We start from the raw sequence: 21,361 nt of genomic DNA, 5'->3' as shown, positions 1-21,361 counted from the left end.
TAGAGACCAGGATGGACAGAGCAAGGGATCAGAGCCAGGACCTGCTTCCTGAGCGCTTCCTGAGAGCGCTGCCCACCCAGCCAGCACCGGGAACCTGTTTCCCTAAGTGACATCCATACCATCTATATTTAGGTCCTAAAGCCACCCATTGTTTCTGTCCCAGCAGACAGTGTTGGTCACCACCCTGACTGTGTCTCTTGTGAGTCACACGGTTCAGTGCTCTAGCGGGAAGGCTGTCTCAGAACCAGCTCTGAATGTCCTTGTCCTCCTGTGCCCCCCCCCATGTCCAGTCCTGGGAAAGCTAGAAGAGGGGTTTTAAATAAAGTCCTGCATGGAATATGCTGCCTCACCCCACTCTTCAAAAACAAGCCAAGATGGCATTTACCTCGGGGCCTTTAGAAGCTGGTGGCTGCATACTGCATATTGCAGAGCCTCCTTTAGCAGTATTGCTTCTTCTTGGCCTCTGCGCTGAGACCCAGGGTAAAATCTGTCACTTCTCTGGTAGCCACGCACACATCCTAGCTAGTGTGGCATGGGACCTGGTGACACTGGCTGGGCGCTGGCCCTGCTTGGCACCTCATGACCTATTTCAGTTGTTTCTCAGGACACCCCATGAAGGTGGACATCATTATTTTCATTTCATCTTCAGAAATTAGATTCAGAGAGGCATCAGAACACATAGCTACTAAGGCAAAGCTGGGCCTCAAACTCACTCGGGTCTGGTTCCAAAGCTCGTGCCCTTAACTTTCATACCCCACCGGCCCTGGGCTCTCCACAGATACAGGACTAGTTTGATCAGATCTAAGTTAAGCTGGTAAGTTCTTTAAAGGGTTCATCCCTCTTCTCCCTCCCATTGATGATCACAGCTTCTCAGAGCCTTTTCTGGAAACTGTCAGAGATAAGAAATTTAAAAAATTAATTAAAATTTATGCTATAGTATTTCCAAAAGCAATTACCTAGCCTACCACATTTTGATTCAAGTAGATATCCTAAAAACACCTTTTTGTTTGTTTTTCAAGTTGCCCTGCCTGTCCTTTGGAGTTTGCTTTATAGGCCTCGAACTCAGAGATCTATCTGCCCTGTCCCCCGCCCCCCCCCCCAAGTGTTCAGATTAAAAACATGCGCCATCACCCCCTGGCTTTAAAAAAACTTATCTGAGATAGACATAAAAACTAGTTTTTTTGGCTGGGTGGTGGTGGTGCACACCTTTAATCCCAGCACTTGGGAGGCAGAGGCAGGCGGATTTCTGAGTTTGAGGCCAGCCTGGTCTACAGAGTGAGTTCCAGGACAGCCAGGGCTGCACAGAGAAATGCTGTCTCAAAAACCCACCCTCCCCCCACCCCACCCCACCCCCCAAATAAAACCCCAAAAATCTAGTTTTTACTTTGATACAACATATTTGCATGCCTCAGATTTCACATCAGAGCTGAAATGAGTCTGGAAACAAATATTTGACAGGTGAGTAAACAGAGCCACAGAGAAAGTGACTTGTCATGAATGCTCTTCCTCGGGTCATTGAACCCCACCAGACCACCAAAATGGACAAGTTGACAGAAGGACCGAAGAGAAAGTCCTTCAAACACTGTACATGGCAGGAGACTGGGCAGGGCCCCAGCATTATAGCCGCCACAGGCTGCCAGATGCCTAAGGATGTCATTTCTGCATCCATTCAGCCTATGTATGAAACTTGATTTTTCTTACCAGTTAACAGACTTTAGAAAAATCAACTTTTCTAAACCTCAGTTTTACCATCTGCAAAATGGAAACAATAGTAGCAAATCCCTCCAGTGCTACAGTGACTTCATAAGCTAGCAATATAAGTGCTATTGCCTCTTCTACATTGATATCATTGTGCTGATTTATATGTAACACCTCTAAATGTCAATTTCCACATCTCAAAGGCTCAAAAATTATTCTTTGTTAAGCAAGCAAATAGCTGGTGCAGTGAGTTGGAGGAGAGTGAAATTACCCAAGTCATATGACGGGATTAAAAATACATGTTTATATAATATCAGTAGAATTAAAAAGAAACCATAATATGGGAGAAAATATAACACATCACATATATAGTAAGGGATAAATAATCAGAATACAGAAAGAATTACTAAATTCAACAACAAAAATCAAACACCCTGATTCAAAAATAGGTACCAAACTTGAGATGTTTCTCTGTAGATATATAAATGGCCAACAATGTATATGAAAACATCCATATCACCAGCATTAGATGAACACAAAAAGAAACACATAACAAAAATAAAAACAGAAAATAGTAAGTGTTGGCAAAGCTGTAGAGAGACTGGGATCCTCATGTGCTTCCAGCAAGATGGAGAGAATCACAGATGCTGTGGGAAACTACAGTGTCTCCTGAAACACTCGTAATTGTGACCCAGAGATTCCACATTGGGGTACAGACCCTGAGAAAGTGAAGGGAGGGTTTTAAAGATCTATTTGTACATTTATGTTTGAGATAACACTGTTCACAATGCTAAAATATGTTAGTAAACCAGGGTTCAGTGCAGGATGAACGGGTGCGCAAAATGTACACATACACATACACAATACTACTCAGCCTCAAGGGAGAGAATTGTGACACATGTTTGATGGTGGATTAACCCTGAGGACGTTGTCTGAAACAAGTCAGTAACAAGAAGAGAAACTCCTGTTTGACTCAACTTGCCAAATCCTTAGAGCAGTCAAAATCACAGGACAATGACTCAGGTAGCAAAGCTGTTCTTTGAGATGCAGGCCTGAGTTTGAATCTCCTTCACCCCCATAAATCCTCAGCACGGTGGTACCCACGCCTGTGAGTACAGAGAGATGGTGGAGCAGGGACTGGGGGTTTGCTGCCCCATCACTGTACTCAAACTGGCCAGCTCCAGGTCAGCGAGAGACCATGTCTCAAAAGAGATACGGTTGGTGGGGGGTTGGTTGGGGGACTAGTGAGATGGCTCAGAGGATAAAGCAAAAGACAAGCCTGATGACCTGACTTTGATCCCCAGAGTCAACAAAGAAATGAGAGAATCAACTCCATAAAATTGTCCTTCCACCTCCACGGTGAGTTGTGCAAGAATGCCTTCATGCATGCTATTCACACACACAGTAATAACAAATACAGACTTTAAAAAAGCAGTTAGTGATTGAGGAAGACACCTGATGTTGACCACACACACATACATACATATACACACACATATACACACACAGACACAGTGTCACAAACACAGACATACATATACACATGCATACTCAGAGACATACACATACATATAAACACACACATATACACACACAGACACAGTGTCACAAACACAGACATACATATACACATGCATACTCAGAGACATACACATACATATAAACACACACACATATACAGAGACACATATATGTACACACACACATAGAAATATGCAAATGCACATATACACACATATGCAAACATACAGACACACAAACACACACAGATACACAGACACACATGTACACATGCACACACACACATACACACATGTACATACTGCCAAGACATAAAGAAGAATGCTAGCTGTCATCTACCAGGACTGCACTTATTGGTCTGAGGATGTAATTCTGGTGAGACTGGGACAAGCGAGGGGTTTTCCTTTAAAGGAGGTTCTGGCTCCTCTAAAACGTCTACACATACCCCAAAAAAATCATCAAAAGACACGGGAGAGGAAGCTTCGGAACTCTTAACCATCCTTCAACCCAGAAACAAACTATTTCCAGCTGCTCACTCCCAAACAACATGAGCTGCGCTCCAGCATACTGAAGGAGAATCTGGAATCCCCACTTGCACCAGTCTGGCTTCATCTGTCCAGTGATAAGCACCATCTAAACACCAGAGTTACCTCAGGGAATCCTACAAGAGTAGCTCCAAACTTAATGAGCTTCCAGACTGAGTTTAACCATTCTCCAGTCCAGAGAAGAGAAGATGGCCCTGGAAGCCCACCTAGAGCTATCACCACCAGAAGAGAGAGGAGGTGTATCCTTCTCCGTCTTCCCATTAGTTGATGTGGGTCTCCTGTAAAAACCATTAGCGTCATAGAACAGAGGGGGACCAGCCCGCCACTTGCTTTCCTCCAATCATAGCTGCTTGGGAGGTGATGGCAGTGATGCAATGCTACCTAGTGTGTGTGCACAGGCACACGCACGAACACACACATACACACAGCAGGCAGCTGTCCTAATCACCACACACAGTTTGATTCAAGCCTCAAGAGAAAGGAACCTGGTTCCATCATCCAGAGTTTTTTGTTGTTGCTTGTGTTTGTTTGTTGCTTTTTTAATAGCAGCTCAGTGCATATCAACTTGAGTAACGACAAGACCTCCACAGCCTCCCACACCTCAGGTTCTGGCACCCAGTGGAGGCTTGGGTGAGAGCTGAGAGCACCTATCCCCTGCTCCAGAACAACAAGGAACTTACCTGTGCACGGAGAAAGAAACAGCACCACACCATGGGGCGCTCCGACCTCATCCACCCCAACTCCCTAGCTGCTAACTGCAGCAGAGCCTGGTGGACAGGACGCTCTGAGCTGTGTGAGCATGGTTTCCCTGAGGGAACTCCTCCCCACCACTTAAGTTGCATGACAGGAAGTGACAGGGGCCATCCGTTACAAGTGTCAGAAGCTGAGAGCTCCAGCCCAGGGCTCCCTCCGTAGTCCTGTAGTTTCCTTCCCTGTTACAGCTGCTCTTTTAAGCACTCTTGGCTTTGGCATTCAAAAGCGGACCCATCTCCAGTCATTTAGAAGCAAGCTGTGCTTACTGGGTCCCTGCCTAGAGACATGAGAGATGTCCCAGCAGCCCTTGGGATGTACTGCCTCCCATGTGGAGCTCTATATATTTAAACACTTGAGTGAAATAGAGAGGAGGAAGCGCCACTAGGAGGGATAGGCCAGCTTTGGGTACAAAGAAATCAATGGTCTCCTTTGAACTTCACGTCCTGCCTAAGACACAGAGCACATACAGAACCACGATTTAAGGGTAACCACGATTTAACCAACACCCATCCGTTGCTTTCTTTTTACTTGAGTGAATCTGGCATCTTCCCTCCAATGCCTTTTAAAAATAGCTACTGATGGAGACCTTCCTTTTGGTTTTTCTTCTTGCTCTTCTCATGGTTTAACTCGGGGCTAGCATTTCTCATTTATGAACTGGCGGTCTCAGTGGGATACACACCCAGTTCCCTGCTTTTTACAAGATCTATACTCCCTTAGGTAAAGTAGACAGTATCACAGTGACCTACACTGTCTGGAAGAACATAGTAAACCGTCTCGGTCACTCTCTATGCAGGGTTGTTGGTCTCAAGCCCAAGGAGACCTGGCTCCTGTGAAGTTCTTGGGGTTTTTGTTTGTTTGTTTGTTTGTTTAAGAATTTATTCATAAAGATCTTTGTAAATGAAATGTTTAGCTACAAAGATGCAAGTCAAGCTTTCCAGATACTGTCTCTCAAATGCACAGATTTTGACAAGTGCTCATCTTTCTCATCCTAGCATGAGGTCAGAGGACCAGCATAGAGAGCTGGTTCATTTGAACAAGACACTGATCTAACTTCAGGATATAACGAGAAAGGCTAGTACCATTCATGCTGCCAGGAAAATGTATACACAATACACACACACACACACACACACACACACACACAAACTGAGCTCCAGAAAATAATTTTCATGCGGACAAAGTTTTAGAAGAGCTCTCAGAGAGAGGAACACAGGCATCTAGGAAGAGTGGGCTGGACAAAAAGAAAAAGAAAAAACAGAAAACTCAGGCCATAGCGGGGAAGTGTGGGACCCCAAGGTGCCTGGAAAGCAGCCCAAACACTTGGCTGTGCCCAGGGGCGACTCTGACAGGCTCCTCTTACTTCAGGGAGGATGAGAGGTTGCACTTGTTTGAAGAAAGAAGGAAGTGAAATCACTCTAAAGGCCTGAAAGACAAGACTGAGTCACCTCGGGGCTGGCACCCAGGTGAATATGTGTTCACCAAATGGTGTTGTCAGATGGATGGTCCTTGGAATCCTCCTTCCCCAGGCTTAACACCTCACAAGAAGGATTTTTGCTCCAAACCCACACAGGAAGAACCCCACATTTGCACAGGCCCCTCAACAACCTTCTCAGGCGGCAGCCCAGCTAAAGAATGAATGGTAATCCTCTGAGAACTCCTGGAACATTCTTTAAGCCTGGGAGAAAGCCACTTCCAAGAGCTCCATTCACCAAGACCAGCCTTACCTTGGTGGACATCTGAGGGAAATCTGAGCTGACGGAGCACACTCCGGTTTGGCTCACTTCAGTGGAGGGATGGACCACTCACATCAACTAACTTAGGCTGACTCAATCAAGCTTGCAGCTACTGAGAATGGGGAAGAGCAAGAGGACCAAAAGCAGTGGGTTACAGCATTTCTAGGAACAGGTGAGCCTGACTAGGCCCTAAAGCAGGTAGGGTCAGGGAGGAGGGAAGGAGGGAGAGAAGGAAGCCTACAGATGCCCTGGCAGGGACAAGGGCACGGAAAGGCCAGAGCACAGCCATTTCCTCTTCAGGTGTTCCCACTCTGACAGGAGTACGAACTCCAGGAACAAAATGGGTCTGTAAAGAGTGCTGCAAGAGGAAAATGCCCTGAAGTCGCTGCCCTGTGACACTCATTTTGAGCTGCACACATGAGTTCTTAAAGGAACTTGGAGGTCTTGCTACTGGACTCTGAGGGGCTGCAGAGTATGTTTTTCAAGTTTACAAGCAATCTATCAATGAAGCACAGCCAAGCAGCACAGAAAATAGAAAGTAAAAAGAAAAATGCATGTTTCCAAGGACCCTGCCATAACCCTCTTTGCCAGAGGTAATGGGATTAAAGCCAGAGGGAGACCTGGACTCACCAACACCAGTGCCTTCGGGATGGGAGGATGGGAGAGGGGGTAAAATACCCAAAGAAAAAGGCCAGTGAGCTCTGGGCCCACTGAAGAGGTTCGTCTTCATTCAGTCCCTGCTCTGGGGAACCCAAGAAGCTACAGCCCAAGCTGACCAGACATTCTAGGTTTCTTTTTTTTTTTTTTTTTTTTTTTTTTTTTTCTAGGTTTCTTTTTTTAAAGCCTAAAATTCCAGATCTTTTATTGGGGGGGGGGGGGAGAGAGAGAGAGAGAGAGAGAGAGAGAGAGAGAGAGAGAGATAGATCTCCAAAGTTTTAAGTTCTGGTTACTCTTCATCATTGTACCATACAGGGCATACAGCACAGTGCTGGCTAGATCTGACCCAAGGGCCAGATTTTTCCTGGTACGGAGACACTCCTGGTACTGAGACACCCCTGAGCTTCTCGGTGTAACAAGGTCTTTGCCTCTGCCCCTTTCTTTTCTAAAAAGACAATGACATTGGTGAAATGCAAGCACACAGGCCTTTTTCTTGACAACTAGGGAGGGCACCTTCCCACGTCATAATGCATTTCAGCATCTTGCTAGAGAATACTTCTGTACTGCTCCACCAGCCTCCAGCGATGGGCACTGTGCACATGTGAAGTGTTGAAATGTTACTTTACGCTTATCCATACTCACTGCTGCCAATGCTGGGCACTTAGCTCACGGTGTACTTGTGGAGGATATTAATGCGTTATGAACCATGAATACTGTGATATTACATTGTGACTACCAATGGTTGATGTTTTAACATGAGCCCTCATCATGTATTTTTTGTCTAGATGGTCCTCACAACTTTGTGAAAGAAGGCCTTAATTTTATTATGATATTCTACTTTGAAGTTTTTAAAATAACAACAACAAAAGAACCTGAAACTCAAAAAAGTAATATGAGCTTCCCTTCAGCACAGGGCCTAGGTGGTACAGGTCAGTCCGGAGGAATCCTTTTGAACACCTGCAGTACACACACACACACACCCCACATATACACACACCACACACACATATACGCACATATACATACATACACACACATACCACATGCACAATGTATACATACACACACACACACACACACACACTTCCTGCCCCTTCACCCCTCACCATCCAAGAGCCATCCAGAAAACTACTTTTTCAATATTCAGAAATCTGACTCATTGAACCAAAAACAATGGAAAAGACAAGGAATGTCGACAAAGAAACCTTTCACCTGCCTCCTGGGGGAAAAAAAACTCCTCCTTTCAAAGTCGAACTTTATAGTGGTTCAAGGTAAATCTTAATGGATTAGAGAGAAATTTAAAAAAATAAAACCATGAAGTTGTGAAGGTACAGGTTCTTGTGGTTTGCTATTTTCCTTCACCTTGGGGTGTTGACTCATTTGTTTCAACATGGGAAACTCCCACAAGGCACTTTCTGTGCAGACGGCTGTGTTCCCACGCCTGCTCAATAACTAGACTTCCAGCTGAGACATCACCACCACACTTCTTGGTTTCATGAGGACAAGGACTGCTCCTCTTGTGTGGATCTTCTATGAAGCCGACAGCATCTCCTGGTGAGAAGCTCCAGGCAGTTTACTCCAAAGGTATCATAAGCAATAGATTTACTGGGGCAGTGAAAACTTCATTTGCATAAAATATCGGTCATGGTTCTGTAAAACACTGTCTTCACTAGAAGTGAGCAAATGGACTGGTGAGATGGCTTAGTGGGTAAAACCACTCCTGCCCAAAGCCTGATAACCCAAGCTTGATCCCCAGAATCCATGTGAAAAATGTGTGCAGTGATATACATCTTAAATCCCAGCACTCCTCCTGAGAGATGGGAGGTAGAAACAGGAGAATTGCCCAGAAACTTGAGGGTCAACCTGCCTGGAGTACACAGTATACTAGAGACAGTGAAAGAGGCTCTGCCTCACCAAAATGGAAGCTGAGAACAGACTTCTGAAAGTGTCCTCTGACTTTCACATACACATGCGTGTGTACACACACACACACACGATTAATAATATATAAACAAACAAGGTAGCAGATACTATGTGCAGTGACACATGTCTGTTACAGTGGCACTCTGGGAAGGAAGTATCTTGCATTTAATGACACTGTGGTCTCCTGAACAAGACTCTGATGGGGTGGAGGAGCAGGAAGGGGGAAAAGAAAGAACAGAAGGAAGAGAGGTGACAAGAAAAGAAAACTAACAAATTATAGTGAAATTGAAATTTGAAATTCATTGCATTCTGTAATCTCTTCCTTTATTTGTATATGAGACGACACTAAAGACACCACAGAATCTAAAGCATCAGAAGACAGTCTTGGAATGCTTCTGCCCACTTGAGGTTAGACAGAAGTTCCCACAATTCTGCATGCTGAATCATAAAGGGGGAAGTAAAGTGATCAGTGTAGAATAGGGATGTTAATAGTGACCGAAATGTAAAACTATTACCAGTGATTTAACCAGCATCTCAACATGGGAAAAGGATTGCATAGACCTTAGGTTTCTGAGATGGTTTCTAAATTCAGGTACAACAATAGGAAACCAAGTTTTTATGCCATGGTTGGAGGGAAGAACCACAAGTGTCTGTGATGGTGTCATCCTGGCAGAGCGGCATCACCGCATCCAGTCAGTGAGAATTAAGGACTTTGGAGCAGGTTTACTTTGGTCAGATCCTTCACTGAATGTCTCTGTATCTACTTTTTACTGCTGTAAACAGAACTTGAGCAGCTATTCCCCCCTGCTTTACTAGGAGTTATGGGGGAGGAGGGAGGCAGGCTTCCAGATGCCTCTTAAGTCAAGACCAACTGGATATAGGTGACTTAAGTCTAGAGATTCAGACCATACCCTGCTCAGTGCCACATGAAGCCCAAGAAGATTACAAAATAAATGGAAAACGCGTGAGAACAGACCTGGCTGCCCAAGGTCAAGAACAAATAAATAGGAGACTCTTCATCTACGGTTTTAACCCAAGAACTAAAAAGAAATGGTGCTTTGACACGGGATCTTACAGATTGCTAACCTGCCTAATCTTCTGGGCTTATCTTGCCAGTTTCGCTCTGAGCGATTATTTGTATGCTGTATTTTTTTTTCCTCTCTAAACAAATTGGAACCTTTATAACCAAATTCCTCACATTATTTGGCGATTGATACTGTTATGGCTTGAGTCTGAAATATCCCCCAGAGGCTCACGGTTTGACCATGGATCTATTTTGGGAGGTTGCGGAACCTAACCCAAGGAGAGAGAGCACTAGGGGAGGGGTGGGGCTTCAGAGTTATCTCAGCCAATCCTCCCCTTCCCCTAGTCTCTCTGCTTCCCGGTCTACCAGGATAGGAACAGCCTCTATCACGTGTTCCACTGCCTCGGGGGACTAGGTGATTCCTCTGTCATCAGCACGAGGGACTGGAACCCACTGAAACAGTAAACCAAAACCAAAATCTTCCCTGCCTTAAGTTATCTCTGTCTGATGTGGTCGCAGCAACCCAGAACTAATACAGATGCCCAGGAACAAACACTCTAGTAGGGGCAGAGCTTTTGCAAAACAGTTCTTTTGATTTATATCTTCGAACACGAGCCTCCTTCGTGCAGCTCCTCCGAGGCCTGTCAAATCTTCTTGGTTAGCCTGTCCGTTAAAAGTGAAACTCCTGCAGGTTCCTGACCTCCGCTCAATTCTTTGGAAGAGAAAAGGTTTACACAAGTGACGAGCTGATCACTATCAGCCAGAGAACTTCCTTACTTGGAAATGAGATTTACTATTTGTCAGTTTACTGCCAAATCCAGTTACAAGTGGAAAATCTGAACGTGGGGGTGGGGATGGTATTTTTGAAGCTTACACTGAATAATAGCCAGGAGGATTTTTAAGAAGCAATTTGCTTAGATCAGAAAAATGACTGTACATTTTAACGTTTTGGGTTAAAATATGAACAAAAGCAAAAATCTGTCTCGAGTGTGTGTGTGTGTGTGTGTGTTTTCCTTGACACACATAGGGCAATCAGTTCTCTCCTTCCTCCATGTGGGTTCTGTGTATGAAACTGGGGCAGTGGGCAGCCAGATTTCCTAACAAGTGCCTTTACCCACTGAGCCATCTCATGAGCCCCTCCCTCCCTATAGTACCTCTAGCTACAACCGCCTGTCCGGGGTAGGAATACAGCAGTAAGATGAGTTGAGCTGGGCCACATGCTGCTTGGAGGAGCTTGTAAGTCACTTCACTTCTACACCCTGAGTTTTCTCATGTGTAAAACACAAGTAACGATGCCTTCCTTTCTCAACAACACAGAGAGGACTACAGGACACTGACATGTGTAAAGGCAGAGCAAAAGGTATGTGGACACCAGGGGGCATCACATTCTAATTTTGTATAGGTTTAAATATTTGTTAAATTTTTTAAAAAATATTTTTACTTCTTTTCAAAGTGAAAAAAGGTTTATTCTCTTTTAAATTCTGTTTGCTTCCGATTTGTGATGTGGTCTAATGTGATAGTCCAGGATGGCTTTGAACTTGCAATTCTCCTGCCTCAGCCTCCTGAGTGCCCATATTTACTTATCACTGTGTCCATCTAAAGAGTTCAAGAATTCTACAAAAAACATCCTCAAGAAAGTACCAAGATATTAAGATGCATTCTGTCTCTGAGATGCACAGCACTCTGGTAGCCCAACAGTAAAGTAACTTTTCTCTTCTTCTCCTTTTTAAAATGTGTGCTTGGGTGCATCTGATGAATAAAAATTGCTACTTTCACTTCCTTAAATCAAAATCGTAAAGGAATCACCAAAACACTGGAAAACAGCAAACCAATGGGATGCTGGGAAAAGGCTTAAGTGTCTACATAAGGGATAATGAAGTCCCTTCTGGAAGCCTAGCACCTGCTCCCATGCAGGCCTCTCCCAGGACACTGCCTCTTTAAGAGAGACTTCCTGGTGAGGCAGAGATTTCCGAATGCAGCTTCCTGGAGACCACATACATAAACAATAAACTCTGCTGAAGAACTGCAGATAGACAATACAGCCCATGTGGCTGTAACAAGAACCAATTATGAGGGCTGACAATAACCAGGGCATTTCCAGCAGGAATGCAGATCTCTGATAAACACAAGAAAACACGTTACCCAAACACCATACACCTGCACACACTGAACGGAATTTTAAAAACACAGCGCCTGACCTCTCATCCCAGAGAAAAATAGTTGCCTCTAGATTCAGGGCTGTTTTTTAAATTATCATTGGCCAGGAAGAAAGCAGCCAAAGCTTTTCTCAGAGAACCACCACGCACTAAGTGCACACTCAAGAGGCCACATGTTTCCAGGCTGACCGACGAGGCCTGGGACATATCTAACAGCCAAGCTTGTGTGGGGGTGCCCTATAGTTGAACTCCCTTCCTGGGCCTGGGGAGTCCCCAGCTCAGAAACCAGAGCCCAAGTTCTACTAAAGAAGACCACACTGCCCACTCATTTCTCAGCCTTCCTTGAAGCCAGAGCACCAGAGCACCGGCCAGGCTCAGCCAATTAGGTACTGCCATCTGAAGCCTAGGTCAGGAGCTGGGAGGCTGGGCAGACAGGGCACTACAGGGCTAATTATGTGGGGGTTAATAGGGGAACATCGTTAAGAGGGGTTGTGAGGGCAGACTGGAAGCCATGTTCTATTGTCAGGGCTGGTGCTATAAAGTGGCATCTTTCCCAACCCGGAGACAGCAGCAAAATTGTCCTTAGGACAATTGTTAGTGGTGTTATCTAGGGCTGTTCCTGATTTCCCGATCCTTCCCAGTCTCCCTGAGCTACCGTGAATTCACTTTCTACTTAACAGAACTATGTCTCTTTGCGAAGGAGTTAGTTCCTGAACACAGTTCTGTGAGACAGACCAGAAATCAAGTGCACAGAGTAGTTCTGAGCTCCAGGACAGAATGGCCTCTCTCATACTCACACTGCCTCCTGACCTTATGCCCTGTATCAGGTGGTCTCTAATTCGTCCTGGACTTTATCTCCTTTTGCCTTCCCTCCCCTGCCCCTTCAATCTGAGGTCACACGTTCTGTTTCTCATCAGGCTCCTTCCTGTCTCGGGGTCTTTGCACCTGCGATTCCTCTCCAGGAAACTCCACCCCAGCTCATCCCGGAGCAGCAGCATCCTCACTGTGTAGTTTCAACTCATGGGAGACCCCTCCCAACCAGGCTGGCCGAAGGACTTTGCTCCACACCCCAGCTCTTGGTTCCCTTTTAAGATACCTGTTGATTTCCTCTGCAGAACTTACCACATCCTGTGATTAATTCATTTCAAATAACAGTAGCAAACACCACTGCCTGGGTGCTTTCTACACACCAGACGGCAGGCTAAGTTCCTTTGATCCCGTGCTACTCTGTGCTTTCATAGAGGTTACAGACACTCTTTAGGCTCAGAAGGGTTAAAGGAGTTGTCCCAAGAGCTGGGCTTGGCAGAGATGAACGAAAACCTTCACTTGGATTTGCATCGTGGGCTTCTCATGACAGTGCTCCCACAGACACCCGGTGAACAAAGACCAATTGTGTCACTGGTGGTGGAACTTTGAACCTGGTACTTCAGATGGCAGCCTCCTCTCGAACACAGACAGACAGACAGATACACACACACACACACACACACACACACACACACACACACACACTGACACCCTCCTCCCCTGCCAGCATTCAGTCTAGCACACACATGCCTCCCACATGGGCTCTTTTTCCCCAGTCAGGAGAAAAAGGCTCCAAGGGTGGGTGCATAACACCTCAGAAGAGTTCACAGTCAGCCAGATGGGATACAGACCAGCAAACAACACTTGATGTTCTTGAAGAATTCGGCAGCCTGAAGAAGCCAGGGACAATTTTCAGGCTCTCCCCAGGGGAAATGCCTTCAAGGGGATGCCAGAGATGTCTGAGAACTGTTAGGGTGAGGGGAGGAGTCAGAACAAGAGAGTGAGGGACAGTGACAGCCCAGCTCATTGAAGGAACCAGTTAGTCATAGGGCCTGCAGAAGGGCCAAGCAAAGACTGTGGTACAGAGAGTTGGGATCATGGTAGGAATTCCACTTCTCCCGGGAGGAAACAAACCGGCCAGGGTCGTCCAGAGTAGCTGCACAACCAGCTAGAACCTGACTTTGTCAAGGACAAGGATAATGCCATTGCCGTATAACACTGGTCTAATGCTGGTTGGGTTGCTAGTCATTTCCTCTATATTTCCACAGGGATAATTATCATCTAAATGTCAAAATAAATTGTAATCACAATTTCAAAAAGAAAAGGAATCCCATCTAGGCTCCCTTTTCCCTGCAGAAGGAGCCAGACAAGGTCTTCCTGCCAGCAGCATAGCAGTCCCTCTGGGGATGGGAAGCTACACAGAGCTCTGAAGTGGGTGATTTATGGAGATGACCAAGAGTCACGTGCTTCTTGATGACAGTCACAGCTGCCAAGACTCCCGAAGACCCACCTCAAGCTTATGTCATCTTTAAGAGCAAAAGCTGCTTGCTGCTTTCCTAACTGGTTTGGACACAAAAGATCTCCCGGCTGATGGGCATCTGGGGGCTCTAATGTTATATTTCGAGAATTCCTTCCCTGAGGAGGTTCAATATTGTCTATCTCTCCTTACAAAGTCCCAATAGCAAACCAAAGTAAGATTCCACCAGAGGCAAGGAGGTACTAGTGTCTTAGAGCAGAGATAAGGAGTTCCCTCTAATTGCATGCGTGACCTGAAAGCAGCTGCATCTGAAAGTCTTAATTCAGCACAGATGATAGCTTCCCCATAGCCACAAAGATCGATGCCCCTTCAGTTAACCACCCCCTATATATGCCAGTACCTTATAGAAGACCCCTGACCCCACCAACCTACTGAGGACAATATCCAGTTAGGGCAGAACTGCATATAAATGGCTGGAAAGAATAAATGGAATCTCAGGGGAGGGTCCAGTGACCCTCCAAGCCCAACAGCACAGCCTGTCTAGTGAATATAGGGGCTAATTTGCCACAGTAAAAGTCATTATGAGGCCAAGTATAGTGGAGCATGCCTTGAATCCCAGCACCCAGGTGGCAAGGCAGATAGATCTCTGCATTTGAGGCCAGTCTGGTCAACATAGTGAGTTCAGGGACAGCCAGAGCTGCATAGAGAGACCCTGTTTCAAGAAGAAAGAAGAGGAAGAAGAGAAGGAGGAGGAAGAGCAGGAAGGAAGGAAGGAAGGAAGGAAGGAAAGAAAGAAAGAAAGAAAGAAAGAAAGAAAGAAAGAAAGAGAGAGAGAGAGAAAGAAATCCTGAGTAGTAACAATGATTTGGCTATTTCTAATAAGAACATGACTGTACAAATATATATTACTGGTGTTAATGTATGTACACACACACACACATATATGTTCATCATATGTAGCAAGATATTTACCCATTAAACATAATAGATAACATTGTATAATGTAGTAATCATGGTTTTATTATCATCCTCTTTAACCTAATATAAGAATTTGTTTGGGCTAGGATCTGATTCTATCTGCTTGCCCAGTATGCACTAGGCCCCCAAGGTTCAATCAGTCCTCATAACTGGATGTGATGGTACATGTCTGTAATTCCACCATTCCAGAAGTACAGGCAGGAGGATCAGAAGCTGAAAGTCAACTTTAGCTCCAGAATGAGTCTGAAGCAAGCTTGATACATGAGACCTTATCTCAAAGAGAGGATGGGTCTGAGAAGGGGACCACAAGAACAGGCATCTGGGGAATGTTAGTGTTGTGATTTCATACCAGTGGCAGGTACAATGCTGGTAACCTAACACAGACCCTAATGTCTGGACTGCCCCACATGAGCTACAGGCCTGAGAGAATCACCCACTATGTAAGACCTTGATTTCCTGTCTCCATGAAGGGAAATAAAACAATACTGCCTTCTTATACTGTGCACAGCTATATGCATTTTCACAGAAGTCTTCTCAACAGCCCCTTGAATCACATACAGTTATGGAGCGCATTTTACAAAAGAGACAATCCAAGCCTCAGTTAAACATTCACCAAAGACCACTCAGCTGGTCTGACATGTAGGCATTCTGACTTTGAGCATGCAAGCTAGGACATAGAACAATGCAAAAGACAGACCACGCCCCTCTGCAGAACAGAATCAGCCAATGTATGCTGCAGAATTGTTTCATGGACCCTTAATATGCTTCCTTGTTTGGAATGACTTCTGCAGAGCAGCGCTATGTGGAATGCTAGGCTGCATCATGGCTGCCTCATCACTATGGCAACCTCTGAGACAAGGACTAGAGGATACTAAGGTTCAGAGAGGTTGAGTTCCTGGTCCATTGCCACAGAGCTTATTAACAGCAGCCTCTGTATAGCTACCACTTCCACTCAGGCTTGGACATGGGCTCTGCAATGCCTTCTCCATGTCCTTTAAGCACCATGTCCCCCTCATTACTTCCCGCTTTGAAATCAGAGTGGCTATTTCTGTGCCAGAATAATGACTGGGGTGGAAGAGGGTGGGGAGAAAGACCACAGTACAAAATATAATTACAGACAATGATTTGCACTGTCAATCTGCAGTGTGTCCAAGGCTCCATGTGAACTCTGCTTACCCTCTGCCTAAATCACGAAAAGACCCGTGATGACCGATGACATCATGGGGTTTGGAAAGCACCGGAAAATGATGCCCCCAAACACACTGTGGTGGTTTAAATAAAAATGGCCCCAACAGATCCATACAGGGAGTGGCACTATTAGGAGGTGTGGCCTGGTTGGAGTAGGTGTTATCTTGTTGGAGGAGGTGTGTCACATTCCTGCTGCCTGTGAATCAAGATGTAGACTCTCAGCTCCTTCTCCAGTACCACGTCTTCCAGCATGTGGCCATGCTTCCTGCCATGACCATAACAGACTAAACCTCTGAACTGTATGCCAGCCCTAATTAAATACTTTCCTTTCTAAGAGTTGCTGTGTTCAATGGTGTCTTTTCACAGCAACAGAAATCCTAACACACCCAGAAGTGATGGGATAAAGTGATATATAAAAACCCAGAGAGGCCAAATTCTCTGTTCATGATGAGGAACAGCCAGGACTGCAGACAAGCAGGAACCCTTCAATAAGGCAACCCAGGTAGGAAATGCCACAGACCACATGTGGCACAGTGAAGGACGGTGTGGGCTTCCTCCCTCCTTTGCCACAAATTGCTATCTGGCCCAGAGCCCCATGCTCAGGTTAGGTAGCTTTGCTGTCCAGCACAGCACGGGCTAATTCCCCAGGGTCATCAAAGGGCTATTCCACACATACTAGAAAGAATGTGACCCCTGCATTGGAGAAGCTGGATTTCTGTCAAATGTAGACACTGATTTGGGCAGGGAGAGCCCAAGACTCTGCATCTCAAACCAGTCCCAGATCCTGTTTCTCCAACTCTATGGACAGCATTTTGAGAACCCAGCAAAGAGGCATGCAGGGGCTTAAGAAGATGATCTCTCTCTGTTTCATACTGCCTTGTTCCTCCAATCTCAGTAATAAGTGGTGTCTTTTAAGAGCTAAAAACTGAACTAGAGCATGTGTATCCTTAAAGCTCATGATTCTGGATGCTCACGAGAGCCTCAGAACTTCTGAATGATCTCCTTTAGTTAGTGGGATAGCCAACCGTTACTGGAGAAAAACCTTGTTTAGTTTGCCTGTCTAGCATGCATAAAGCCTGAGGTTTGATTCCCAGTACTACCTAAAACAGAATGGCAGTGCACAGCTATGATCCCAGTACTTGGAAGGTGGAAGGACCAGAAGTCCAAGGTCACCCTGCCTTCGTCCATCAGCACTTTCAGTCAGGGTTGTCTCTCACTGACCAGGATGACTAACCCAATGCAGGCATGACTATATCCCTGACACTGGGTCATCTGCTCACTGAGCTTACCAGCAGTGGCAGGGTCCTCTTGGGGACTTGTCCACCTCCTCACCTGTCACAGATTATACTTTCCTTGTGTGACAGACATTTTAATAAGGGCACTTAGCAAACCCACACCAATTGTTAATGCCTGGGCTGAGTTGCCAGTGCTATCACACAAATAGTGGAAAGGGAGTTGTTTGCAGTGACTCTTCACCATGGCACCATAACCCCTCAGGCCAGAAGAAATGAACCAGCAACTGTATTCAACAGTGGCCAACTGAGGAAACATAATTAACTCACAAACAGGCAGAAATGTTCTTCATTCCTCTAAACCAGAGGATAGAGATTCGACTCCAGAACCAATTCCAGAGTCAAGGGCGAGGAACTGTAGGCAGCTTGGGAAGACTGTTAACTGAGCTATTTCTTCGGACAAATGGTTTCTTCTGTGAGCTCTGACCCTGGGAGGGGTTATTTACTCAAATTACTAAAACAAAATTCAGTGAGATACTTAGAATCCCTTTGTACTGCCTCCTACTAAGGACTCTTTTTGAGTTCGGCAGCAAAAAGTACTTCTTACTAGTTACAGAAGTCTAGGGCTAAGCATATAAAATTATACACAAAATATAACAGACAGCTTAAGATATTCAAAGCAAGCAGATGAGTGGAAGAAACGGCTTTTACTGAGGTGAGAGATAAGATTCAGGGGCCATTCTCAGTGGAGGTGATCTGATGAGCCACCTCAGGATGACAAAGGAAAGGACACAGAAAAGTCACTTCCTGAGCCGCAAGTGTTAGAAAGAGAAAAGCTAGTTGGGGACAGGTATTTTAGTGACACATATGCTGAGCCTCTTAGTCACTCTAAATAATGAGATGAGTATTTTTTTTAAAGGGTGGGGGAGCCTAGGAGAAGAGACAGTGGGAAACGTTATTATGTTTCAGCAGCAAATGTTGCTTCTGAATCCTTGAAAGGTGTTTCAGTCTCAACTTCAAGCCTTCTCTTCCTGAGAAGTTTTAGAAATTGCTGATAAACTTTTGGTGCCTAGTAGAAATCTTTCCTAAGGCGGGGGGGAATACATTAGACTTTAATCATACAAGTCCTGTGATGAGACACAATATACTGTACAGTGAGTACTTTTACAAGTTTTTTTTTTCCTTCTTTCTTTCTTAAAGCCAAGTGTGATAGTTTTCATTGTTGGTTTGACACATCTTTGAACGACCTGGGATGAAAATCACAGTGAAAAGTTTCCTAGATCTGGTCTGCCCATGGGCATGTCTGCTGGGGACTGTCTTATTCTTTAATCAAATTAGAAGTGCATCCACTGTGGGCAGCACCATGCTTTATGCTTGGGTCCTGAACTCTGAAAGGGAGCTGAGTAGTGGGTGTATATGCATCTATTTCTCTCAGCCTTTGACAATGAACATGATGTGACAAGCTGTTTCAAGCACGTGCTCCTGCCTTCATGGATTATAACCAGGACCTGTGAGCTGAAACAAACCCTTCCTCCCCTGTGCTGCTTTCTGCAATTTTATCACAATAACAGAAATGAGACTAGAATGCTAAATATTCTTTGTGACCTGTGCTACAATTCCTATTTGAAATGTTCCCCAAAGGCCTATGTGCTGAAGGCTTAGCACACAAACTGGCACTGCTGAGAGACTGTCCATGAGCCTGCACCCAGAGGAGGGAAGTTAGGTCCTTGGGGGGACATTACAACCCTGTCTGCTCCCTGTTACTCTCTTTCCTTCCTGGCCACCGTGAGGTGATCTGCATCCTCTGTGACAAGGCCCTGCCTTGGTACCCTGTGCTGCTACAAGCCGACAGCATCAGGAGCAAGAGGCCACGGCCAAACGGGGAATCAGTATAAGCCTTACCTGTTTAAAAAAGTTGTTTACCTCAGATATTTATCATATTAACAGAAAGCTGACCATTACAATTCCTAAATTCCTAATACAAGTTTTTAATCTGTAGCCCTCTACATTTCAAGTTATCACATACAATAAAGACTAATTCTGTAAGTGAAGAAAAATGACACTTTAAGATGTTCCTGGGACTGTTTAGTTAGTGCTTTTGTCATTAAATATGTAGACTTGAGTTAGAACCCCAGTGCATACACTTTAAAAAGCCAGCACAGTGAAATGTGCTTATATAACCCTGATGCTGGGGAGATAGACCGGCAGATTCCAGGTCTTGGTGGCCAGCCAGCTAGCCTGGCCTGAAGGTAAGGTAGAACATTCCTGAAGAATGATTAACATCTGACCTTACACAGACATGTGTATATACATCCCACACAACAAGTACACACCACATACACACACACACACACACACACAGAGAGAGAGAGAGAGAGAGAGAGAGAGAGAGAGAGAGAGCGCAAATAGTTGACTCTGTCTCCCATAATCTAGGATCTGAATCTATCATTTAAAGGGGAAAGATAGTGGGGAGGGGAGGGGCAGGAGGAGGTGTTCTATTACACTAGAAATCTAGGAAGTAGTAAGGATGCCCCTGCATGTTCCTTTCGCAGACAGTTCACCCCTCAGCAGTACAGCCTAGAGGAATGGATGCCCTATGGCTGTGAGATCCCAGCCTGAGAATCTAGGTGAGAAAGGGCGAACCTGTTCAGTACTTAATCACAGACCTGTGACAAACTGATATCAATTATTTAATCTAATCCCCATAAGAATCTAGGGCATTTCAGTGAGGGAGCACGAGTCTTTGTGAAACTGATCACCTACCCAGACTGGCAAACGGCAGACGCACTTGGATTTGATTCTCTGACTAGAGATAAATGGGTCAAGAGTGGAACCTTTCTAAGAGCTGATCAGAAGTCAGCTGGTTAAGACCAGAGAGATGAGCTTCATCAATCAGAACATCATCAGAACTTCCATGGGCCGAGCAAGGCAGACAGTGCTGGCACTATCATATATCCACCATGTACACACAAGGACAATAACCCAGGTCCCCCAGCTGAGTGTGCTTTCATTAAGCCATCACTTTCTAGGGACAGTAGAGCACATGTTCTTTGCCTAGAGATCCACCCAAATGGATGCAAGGAATCTGCAGTGCAGACCAACCCTGGGCAAAGCCTTCGCTGCTAGCATCTGGTCACAGGCACAGATTAACAAGCAACCCACTGTGCCTGTGAATGGGAAGCCAGCAGCAAGGATGTTTTCTTCCGGCAGTGGGTCAAGCCTGAAGCAATGCACATCTTAAACCACCAGTTCATAAGAAATATAAAGGAGAGGAAAACAGGTTAAACAACATCCTACGGTAGATGTGTGTGTGTGTGTGTGTGTGTGTATGTGCGCACACCAACAAATTGACACATATGAGACCAGTCGAATATGATTGATATGACACATCTTTAAGCAACAGATCTGGTCTTTTCAAAACATTCTAAAAGGTCATAAAGAGGGTAGGGCATAGGGACTATCTGAGAATAGCATATACTTAAGAAACCTCATAACAAAATCATAGTCTTCGATTAGATAAAAACTAAGAAACAAAACTCCCATGGGATGCACCAGCCAATCCTGAGAGATCCATGGGGAATCTTCCAGGAGACGCAGTTGGCATCTGAACTTTGCTGGCTTTGAGGATAACATGGCCAAGATCCTTATTCCAGGCACTGATGTATCTGC

The 21,361-nt window shown here is 45.2% G+C and overlaps 1 protein-coding gene across 3 annotated transcripts in view; it reads right to left on the bottom strand.

Annotated features, from left to right (window-relative positions):
- The window catches only part of Arhgef3 (Rho guanine nucleotide exchange factor 3), a 287,557-nt gene that overhangs the window by 162,206 nt on the left and 103,990 nt on the right, over positions 1–21,361 (bottom strand). Inside the window, exon 1 of one of the 3 annotated variants that reach the window (XM_028754053.1) lies at positions 6,242–6,263. The exons of 1 other annotated variant lie outside the window; for it this stretch is intronic. In XM_028754053.1, the coding sequence (XP_028609886.1) occupies positions 6,242–6,253 (12 nt within the window). In that variant the 5' untranslated portion in view covers positions 6,254–6,263. Of the gene's footprint in view, positions 1–4,444; positions 4,601–6,241; positions 6,264–21,361 lie in introns of those variants that run through there. One more of the 3 variants, XM_028754051.1, reaches the window with a different exon arrangement.

This window comes from Grammomys surdaster, unplaced genomic scaffold (genome assembly GCF_004785775.1).
Source record: "Grammomys surdaster isolate TR1022 unplaced genomic scaffold, NIH_TR_1.0 125979, whole genome shotgun sequence".
NCBI classification, from domain to species: Eukaryota; Metazoa; Chordata; class Mammalia; order Rodentia; family Muridae; genus Grammomys; species Grammomys surdaster.
This window is presented reverse-complemented; position numbering and strand designations above follow the sequence as displayed.